The sequence below is a fragment of the Anopheles stephensi genome, chromosome 3 (assembly GCF_013141755.1).
Source record: "Anopheles stephensi strain Indian chromosome 3, UCI_ANSTEP_V1.0, whole genome shotgun sequence".
In the NCBI taxonomy this organism is placed as follows: Eukaryota; Metazoa; Arthropoda; class Insecta; order Diptera; family Culicidae; genus Anopheles; species Anopheles stephensi.
The window spans coordinates 35044016-35054090 of NC_050203.1; the positions used below are offsets into that span (position 1 = coordinate 35044016).

The following is a 10075-nucleotide window of genomic DNA, read 5'->3' on the forward strand; positions in this document are numbered from 1 at the left end:
TACAAGCTCTCTGAATCTATTACAATCCCTACCGTTTCGATTTCACTGTCAAGTTCGAAAAGTGTCTAAAGGCGGGTCGGAAGCTTCCTAAACCGGCTTATCGATTGCACACCACAACAACCAATTCACGCCTGATTAGATAACGATTTGTGTAAGTAGCGTAATAAATCCTTGACCCAGCTGTATGACGCTTGTGTGTCTCTTTGTAAGTGAGTGGTGTCATATGGAACACAGCTCCCCAAAGAACGCCTTACAAACGATGCTCTTTATCAACGCCAAACACGAAACTTGCTCTCAGTGTACGTGCACATTCTTCCCGATTCGATTTTGTTTACAGTACACCACCGTCTTCGAATGTCCGCCGCCCGGTTTTGTATTGCTTCCCTTATCGCTATCAGCCCGCAAGAAGCACATCTTTTTCTCTCATACTAGTCGACAAGCTTCTCGGGTGTAGATTCGCGGGTCATCGCATCAGGAACGGCAAATACGGTCCAGCCGCACCACCCGATTGCACCCAGCTCATACAGAGTCAGTTCCGCCGCGCGACGGTTTGTGCTCGGATCGATCGGCAGGTGTCCGTCGTCGTCGTCGTCGTCGTCGTTGCAGCATCCAAACAAACGGCCCTGTGTTGCGTGCGTTGGCTCTAGGGCAATTGAATTCTTGGTGCTGGTGAATGTGAGGGAAAGAGGAGGGAGCCATCGACCATCGCTCGCAGGTGGGTAAATAAAAATAATTCGCGCAATGTGTGTGACATCAGATCTTGGTGCGATGGTTGTGCGGATGCGTCCGCCCGTGTGTCACAGTGAGTGTTGTTGCGTACGTGAGAGCAAATTGTTGGACGGTTTTCTCACACTCTCTGTGAGCGTGCCTGACGGCTGAGAACCGTAACCGTGAGTAAGATCGACCGCGAGGTTCTGCCCTGGCGTTTTGCTTGTTGCCGGTGATGATTACGCAAGAGATGAAACCTGTTCGGGCGGATTCTAAGCGAACGAACGCAAAAATATCGCCCGAGAACCGATACGGGGTGGGAATGGATACGAAAGGCACGACGGACACGTAGGAAAAAGTCCTTACTCACTTCGACCAGCTGTTGAATTCAATGGCAAGGCCATACGATTCATATCGAGCTTATTACACGGTACCTGGTTTGGGTGTGTAAGTACGATAATCTTGATTTTTTTTCTTCTGGTTCGTTCGAATTGTTCTAAGCACATGAATGAACGCTGTTGAGAGTCGCTCGATTTATATAATAAGAATAATTTTTGCTTCTATTTTTATACACGGGCCCATAAGACCAATAAAGCAATCGTACGCCACAGGGAAAATGTGACCATCATCTTCGTACCTTAAGGCGACGGTTTTATCTCGGTTTCAATAAAAGGAGGGCAGAAGTAACAATCGACTGGCATGAGATAGGGTTAGCATGCTTGGGACAGTAAATAAATTGTATTAGAGAGCGGCAAACACAACTGCTGTAAAATATGCCGCCGGTGGCCTTTATCGATGGACCCCTGCCAAGAAGATGGATAGCAGCGCCAGAGGTTGTTTTTTCCTGATCATTAGGGCGTTACAAAGGGATTGTGATGTAGGGGAAATAATTCTGAGTCATTAGCTCTCTTAAAGCGAAGTAATTAGACGATTATAACAAAAGGAATACTTTAGCTCGAGAGCTCAACACGTTCAAGCTAATTTAACAAAGCTCGGGGTTAAGGACGCCCGATTGAATCCTCTTTATGATGTGTTAGGCGTGACTTTAATCTGGTAATTGCACCCTCCATCCTTGCTGCATTCTTTTCTAATTTACAAGCTAACTAAAAGTGAAACATTTTCGTTCCTCCAATTTCACAATCGAACTTTACTGTAACTGCTATTTGACGGCCACCTCTCTATAAAGCTATTTTTCCGTGCCGTCCCATTTATTGGCACATCGATACGACGAAATCGACCTTGTTTCGTAACACTTTGCACCCGCGCGCGCCCTCTCGGCACACATCATGCGGATGCGGATGGTGGTTGCGGCCGGCTGGTGGTTGCCATCGGAATCTATAATAAAATCAGTAAGAATTTGGGCTACGGCTAGACCGAAAACAGGGCATCAAGATAGCAAAAACACACCACGGACCCCGGGGCTCCCTGACACCCGGTACCCCACCCGAGGCGCGATGCAGGTGTATCAAACCTGTATCAACCGACCACAAATCGATAGGAAACTATTCCTCCTGTCCCCATGTGTCCCGACTTCCCCACTCTGCCTGGGTGTTTAATTTAATTTTTTTTTATTGTGTTTGTGTGTTGCAGGTGAAGGCTTTCGTCAGCTTTACACATCCCCCCCCCCTCCCCTAAACGGTTGAGCGGGCGGCTGATTTTGTGGCGCAATCAGTTCGTCCTGGTGAGGACCAAAAAGGAAAACCAGGGCACCCGCCAGGAGAGAGAGCGAGAGAGCGAGAGGAGAAAGAAAACCTTTTATCGACAATGAGTATATGCGTCGTTGGGGCCGGAGTCGTCGGGCTGACGACCGCGCTCGAGCTGCAGCGTGAGATGCGGAACGCCACCGTCACCATACTGGCCGACCGGTTCGAGCAGGACACGTGCAGCGACGTTGCGGCTGGCCTATTTCGCCCCGGAACTAGCTTTTCCGGCCCGACCGAGGAAATCACCAGGTAAACCTGGCTGTGTGTGTGCTAAGTGTGTCGCGGTGTGTGTAACGAAAAGGAAACGTTGAACCCATTTTCACACCTGCTCCCGCCTTGGACTGGACGCGGACGCGGTCCATTTGCTTTGCCAGCAAACTATTAACACTGATAGCTTTTTACAGCGGTGGCAGGTTGAGTAGTAGTAGTAGCATTTGGTGGGAGTCTTTAAATGGGGGGTTCGATCCATAATAATGGGACATTTGAATCCTTCAGGGAATGTTTCAGATGTATTGTGGAATATTGCAAGTTCGCTGTGGAACTTTGCAATCATATAATGGAATTTTGAAAACAACATTTCTGACTCATTTTCGCGCTAAATACGTTCGAATGTGTATGAATGATAATGGAAACAAAAGCAATACGGCCAGGCCGTTCTTTAAGAATAAAAAAAAAAAATGGAAACAAACGATCCAATGTTAGCGAATGCCATAGGCTGTTAGGCTTGGACCAAATCTTCTTCTTCTTTGGCACTACAGCCTCGAGAGGTCTCGGCCTGCCATTTCTGGCTCTCTGTGACTTTCTTTTTACCCGTAGTAAAGTAGTCCGCCTTACGTCCGGGGAGGCTATCTGGTTGGGATTTGAACCCCGGCCCTGCCGTGTGAAGACCGGCGCCGCTGTCGCCTTGGCCACCGGACCGCCCCTTGGACCTAATACTCGGCAGAAAATCTACTGCTGATCGCAAAAGTTTCATAGTCGCATTCCATTATATGATTGTACATTTCTACAGTAGATTTACTCTATTCCACAATTTATTTGAACCATTCGCCTGATTTATTCAATTTTTTCTCTTTATTTAAAAAGTAGATAATTCGACATTTTTGCTATTTTTTACTAACAAAACTACATCAAAAATAGTTAAGCATCTGTCCCTCACTGTAAGCCATCCTGTCCATCCAACCAACAAGTGTGCTTTGGCAAACGGACAACGGGCGAGTGGACTCGTATTATCATCATTTTTCATTTTCATCAACGTCAAAGTCGTCCCGTTCGCTGCGTTGTTGCGTGAGAAGCAATTTAATTTTTCATCCACCGACGCCATTTCACCGGTGGTGCGTCGTATGTGTCGTAGGCCGAAAGAAGATTAATACCTACTACCAGAATGAGACAGATTAGTTTGGCGACACGGCGACTTCCCTCGGAGTAGAAAAAAATGGCCAGTTCATTTTGGATATCATATTTAAATAATCAACCATTTGGATTCTTATTGGAGATGGAATTGGTTGTATCGGATAGATTTATCGCTCATTGATAATTGTGCTTCAAACAGGAGTACGACACTAATCGACTCGTTTGAAGACGACCTGCAACATCCGTTTGGGGGATGGAAAACAGGCGGCAATCGATGAGGGACAGCAACGCTCCTACACCGGTACGTGTGCAGTGATTCGCTCCATTAGACACCTGTCGGAAAGAAGGGGGCAGGTTCTTCTCTTCCTGCTTTGCACTACCAGCGACCAGGGTCGGTCAGGTCGACCGAGAATCGTACACGCTCTCCGAGCGACGGTCACGATCGATAGGATTTCATCGTGTTGCCAACCGGTGTGGGGTGTGTTGTGTTGCCTCCTTCAATGTACTGCTGCACCTGGTGGAACTTACCACGACGGTCGCCAAAAATCGACGCCCAACCTCCTCCCACCTGCCGTTCGAAATTACGTAATTTACACGCAACGTGATTGACGAACGGTTGGAAAAAGGGGGAAGGTGGGGAGAGAACTTCTGCTAGATACGGACTCTACAACCCGGGTTGAGGTTCTCCTTTTCCAAGTGGTCATTCTTCCGTGGTCTTCGCATAGTTTATGCTTCGACGTTCACTGGTTTGCCAACCCGGGGTTGCAGGTCGGGTCGGGTGCCCATGGCCGGGGAACTATTTTTAGCCGCCGAGTGTGTAGTGTGTGTGTGTGTGTGTGTGTTGGGCCGAGTGTACGCTTCCTGTCTGTCTCCGTTGTTGGTGCGGCCCATCGTCGCGGATATTGAAACCATATTTACTAAACCTGGCACACCATAAACACACACACGCGGCACACGTGTGGGTTAGGAAAGTTAGGAATTCATCGCGCGCGTTATTCAGCGGATTAGTAAAATAGCGCGAGCGAGCGCGCACGATCGTATAACGTCTCACGATGGTGACCGGAGTGTTGGCAACAATTTCCGCCTCGCATGCCATTTCTGTGTATCTGGTCAAACTAATTATTTACATTCGGGTCGACATTGTTTGGCCGTTAGAATTGCATTTTATTGTGGTTTTATGAAGCGTCGTCGTAGCGTTAGTAAATTAGCGTTTATATTATTAGGTGCGCCATTTAGTAATGGTCGGTTTGAAATCGATGGTGCCAATTATGCTTTCGATACTTGAGTAGTGGTGGATTTCGTTCCGAAAGTGACATTATAGGGAGGTTTTGCCTTTTTTTAGTTCCAATCAAATCAAACTCGCTCTGCCGAAACATAGCTGTTAAAAGTGTTTACGGAGGTGCTTCTCTTAGCGAAACAAGATTTTGGAAGTGGCTCCGATGCACTAGAAGCTGCGATTCAGAATGTAACGTTCATGTACAAAGGTCATAGGAACCCATAGGGAAAGGATTCCACAGCTCAGTCGTTTTGTTGTGTTTCTAGCGGCGCTAGATCGGCTTGGTTTACTATGAACTACTTTAACTAGGTAAAAGCTGAGTTATTTGAGTTACTTACTTACATACTTATCAGGCGCTACAACCGCTTTGCGGTCTTGGCCTGCTGCAACAATCCTCGATACCGCTCACGGTTTAGCGCCGTCGTCTGCTAATCCGTTATCCCGGCCGTTCTGGCGGCATCAACGCCATCACTCCATCTCAACTTGGGGTTATTTGAGTAAAACCTCGCAATATTCTTCGGGTGTTGCACCTTCGGACTATCACTATTTCTGGTCGATGGCTCATGGATTGGTTAGGGAGCTCTTAAAACAAGATCCTTGATGGATATGTTGATCGCTTAGAAGGATGAACTATTTTATGTAAAAGAAATGCTCGATTTACCCGGAAGATGGCAGAAAGCAATAAGGAACAATGAGCAATACCCATTTTTGTTAAGTTAAACAAAGCACTGGAAATTTTCCAAATAACGGCCGTCACTTATTAGCGAACCTGCACTGCATATTAGAATCGGTTCGTTAGCTCTTTTCTGTTTCTATTAAAATTAAAGCACAAAATCGATGTCCATTTATATAAAAAAAATTGTTTATGATTCATCCAAGCTTCATACCACATAGGTTTAAATCATTTAATGATGCTATATTTCCAATTTCAATTGGTGCAAGCAAAACTAGTGTACCAATTGCTGTGCTATTCTCTAGCTGTCTTTTTACATTAGATTTATGTGGAAATTTCAGAGACAAAATTAGCCAACGATAATGTTGGTTTACCTGAAAGCAGTAAACATTAATTTGCAAAATATGATAAAGTTTTTTTGCTAATCAAATTATAACTCTGGCAATTTCTTTTACAATTTCTCAAAAACACAACATTTCACTGACAGTAAAATTAAACATAAATATGGTATTCAAAACATTCACTATTTAACATTAAAGTTAGCTACCTTTAAGCATCAATTATTAAAATTTTCTTTGTAAATTTTCAAGAAAACGTTAAACTTTTTGTCGATGATCATTTTCGTGACATTAAACCACATTATAGTTAATTTTAAAGGCTCAAAAGTTGGTTCATTGTAGAGGTCTAGGAAATGTCTTTGACTTTTTTTAAAGTGATCAATTTAATAAATTTTAAAAGGAAATGTTTATAAATTTTGGACCAGCAGGTTTGTCCGTATTATTGGTTCTTATTTGAAAACTCGTCTCGTATCTCGTCCATTGGTTAGAGCGTTGGTGCTCCTTCCCTATAATCGACTCTGAGTCATTAATGGGAATTACTTCTGCTTTACTTTTGAAAGCCATTTCCCTTTTGAACGAAGAGAACTGCATTCCTTAAAAAAAGACTAAACTGTTGAAGATGGCACGATGAAAACTGCTCGTACGTGTAAATATGCGAACTGTTGATCCACATTTCCGTAACGCAGCGTAACAGCGTTCAGTCAGGTTTCGCAACCAGCTGTTGTGGTTGGTTTTTCCTCCACTAACCAGCAACCGGCAAAACGTCGAAGCGGTGATACTAATCACCGCTGGCATTGATTTCTAGCGTGCGTAACGCGACTCGAACTGAAGCAAAAAATGACAAACCGAATCGATGGACAGCAAAGGCGTGCGAGCTCTCCGCTGTTCACTATCACACCATCGCACCACGATGGTTGTCACTTTTGTTTTCACCTTCTGCTCCATGGTGTTGGCGAAAGAAGCCCTTGAGCGAGCGAATCCATTCGGTGACATGACAATATCCTGAACCTTCTACACACTCTCTCTATCCCGTGCTAATGGGATAGTGGGTCAGGGCAGATGAACACTTCTATATTGAGGCTATACGGTCACGACGGGTTAGGATTGTGCTGGAACGAACGTCGCTTACGTCGTTGCAGTGTGGTGTGATTTTTTTCCTCTCGCCTTCTTATTACTGCGCCTGTTCGCTGCTGACCCACCGATGGAGACGCCTGGTGGCGCGTATAATTTTTTAATCGATTACCTTCCCATGCCGGGCGTAGAATGAATGTGGTTGTAAAAACTTATGTGCCGGGCATCAATCTGAACAACAAACAGCGTATTAGAAAGCATTACGTTGATTTAAGTGGACAGCGTAATAGTTTGTCGGTACAATTAAACTGACATCAGCAGTGGAATTAGAAAATCGATGAAACTATCTGCTCGCATAAAGCACCGACACATGTTGCTTCCACGACTGAAACAAAGAAACTTAGCCGACCGGCGAGGATTAATTCGGCTGCGGCTTTAATATGAGCGAGCACAAACTTCTCGAGCCCCAATTAGGAAATACCCGGAAGTTGCAGCAGCAGTAGCCAGGCTGCGCCGTTGACCTGCGAGGCCTCGATGGAATAGCGGGTCACTAACGTGATGATTGTCGTAATGGGCGCCAGTCATGCGATCACGGACCCGCGTGCCTGTCCGCCCCTTTGCACCGAAACCTATTGTGTCGAATTGCTAACCTCTACGGGGTCCAGTTTCGGTGCTTTGACCTACCGATTCGCGTGCCCGACTGTGTGTCTCAAGTGCATTTGGTGGCAAACGAATACGGTGCGCGTATATATTTACATACAAAGGACACGTTAGATGGGGTTAGCGATTCTCTCCTCTGGTAAAGCAATCGATCGCTGTTGGTGCTGCTAACAAATTATGGGCACAAGGTGCAAACCCGCAACAGTAAATAAGTTTGTCAGTAGAACCGAAATAGAACACAGCTGGAAAACTGCACGATGTATGTAGATGATCGTTTGTAGGGTGTTTCGATAGTAAATCATACTCTCTGCATCTGATATAATGCTATTAAAGGTGCTGAGTGTGCAGTTTTTTTTCTTCTTACCATCCTTCCTGCATAAACTTAGTAAGAAACAGAAGGCAATTCATCATGTACCGTCACATAACACAATTTTCTATTTGGAGAGCTCTTTAAAACTATCCCTGCCCCCCCTGGGGGGTGAAAGGTGTAGGGGGTTAATGGTACGGTGCTACCCAGCTCCCAGTTCGTCCCCATCGACACACTCATTTGTTGCTTTCCGGAGTTTATGCGGTCGACGTTATTGCTTGCCAGTGCTTGAACAACGGGGTTGCTCTGTCATTTCCTGCCTTCCGGCAGAAGGACGAGGCTTCGGGGGCCGGCCCTTCGCTTTAATCGACACTACACACCCGTCTATTCTGTGTGGGCTCTTCGCAGGAAATGGATTTCAGACGCGTACAACCACTGGGACGAAATTCGCAAGACGGAGCAGTCAGCCCGGGCCGGTGTGTGCCAGCTGTCGGGCTACATTTTTTCCAGCCGAGATCCTGCCATTGTTAGGGTAAGCAGGGGGAGGTGCTTAAGGGGTTTGGTAGTTGCAAAGCTAATTGTTAATGTTTTATCCATAGAATCACTACATCGAAAAGGTTCTGCCGGTGTACCGTGCTGCGACCGAGCAGGAACTTCAGCTTTGTCCTGGCGAATGGAAGTATGGATCGTTTTTCACCACCATCCTTACCGAGTGCCGGCTGTTTCAACCGTGGGCGACCGAAAGGTAGGTCATTGATTGGTTTAGAGACTGAGCAGGGAAGAACCGAGGGCACAGTACGAGCGACCGCACGAAAGCGATTATTAATGGGTTTGCCGGGGTTTTTCTTTCACAGGTTTCTTGACAATGGTGGACGGATTGTTACCGTCGCCTTGAACAACTTGCAGGAGCTGCGTGACAGCAAGTACGATGTGATCGTGAACTGTACCGGCCTGGGGGCGAAGCGCCTGTGCAACGACCATAAGTTGGTTCCGATCCGGGGGCAGGTGATCAAGGTGCGCGCCAACTGGATAAAGACGGCATTCTATGCGGACTTTGATACGTACATTATTCCGGGCTTGCACGGGGTAACGCTGGGGGGATGTCGTAACTTTGATAGCTACAATACGGAGGTTTCCCGCCACGATTCGGCTGCGATTCGAGAGCGGTGTGAAGCGTTGCTGCCAAGCCTGAAAGGGGCACCGGTTATACGGGAATCGGTTGGGCTGCGACCGCACCGTGATCCTGTACGCGTCGAAATTGAATTACTACCTACATCAAACGGAAATCTGCGCGTGGTGCATAACTACGGCCATGGGGGATACGGGGTGACGACTGCGCCCGGCACGGCAAAATACGCTGTTCAACTTGTGAGGGAAGCACTGCAAGCCAATAGCAAACTGTAGACTTAAGTTGTACGTATGTGTGGAACACATACCACAAACCACCAAATAAGGTCAATTGAATTGGATGTAAAGCAATCGATCACACTTTTTTCTTAAGCGTTTCTTGTTGGAAAAATTGTACCAAAATTTAATGAATGAGTTAAATTTTTTTTTTTGAAATAAAGACAATAAATGATGAAAAATTTGTATAAATTGTTTTAAATAATGATTGCAAAGAAAAAGGAAGAATTTTAGTTGAATTCTCCCGGCTCGCTAATTTTAATTTCCATCGGCAGTTTGATTTCGCCGATGTCGACCGAAAGTCGACGTAGCGAACGCAAAGTCGACTTCAGAGTTGTAGGGACGGGCAATATAAATGGGATGCTCGGTTGAATAGGAAATGAGAATGTTGGGCAGTTTTGCAAACGGATTTAACACATTTTATACAAATTTGAGCAAGAAGAGATGTTCCAAAATGTTTCCCGAATAATGGTCTTAGGGTTTTCATGAATATTATGCAATTGTTTGTTTGTTTGTTTAGTTTTTGTTGAAGGAGAGTTTAATTATTCAGCTATATTACGAATGAATCATTTTTCACATCACCAA

General features: G+C 45.7%; 1 protein-coding gene across 1 annotated transcript; it reads left to right on the plus strand.

Moving 5' to 3' along the window:
• Window positions 1–397: 397 nt before the first annotated feature.
• Window positions 398–9678, plus strand: LOC118509731 (D-aspartate oxidase). Its single transcript, XM_036050855.1, has 5 exons — window positions 398–715; window positions 2299–2660; window positions 8495–8618; window positions 8686–8831; window positions 8941–9678. Exons 2-5 carry the CDS (start codon window positions 2473–2475, stop codon window positions 9488–9490), a joined length of 1008 nt encoding a protein of 335 aa, XP_035906748.1. The 5' UTR covers window positions 398–715; window positions 2299–2472; the 3' UTR covers window positions 9491–9678.
• The last annotated feature ends 397 nt before the right edge of the window (window positions 9679–10075 follow it).

Excerpts from the sequence above, each read along its gene's own strand:
- LOC118509731 (XM_036050855.1), top strand. The coding sequence starts at position 2,473 with ATGAGTATATGCGTCGTTGGGGCCGGAGTCGTCGGGCTGACGACCGCG. Across the intron at positions 8,619-8,685 it reads GAGATCCTGCCATTGTTAGG|AATCACTACATCGAAAAGGT; the intron begins GTAAGCAGGGGG and ends TTTTATCCATAG. Across the intron at positions 8,832-8,940 it reads CAACCGTGGGCGACCGAAAG|GTTTCTTGACAATGGTGGAC; the intron begins GTAGGTCATTGA and ends TTTCTTTCACAG.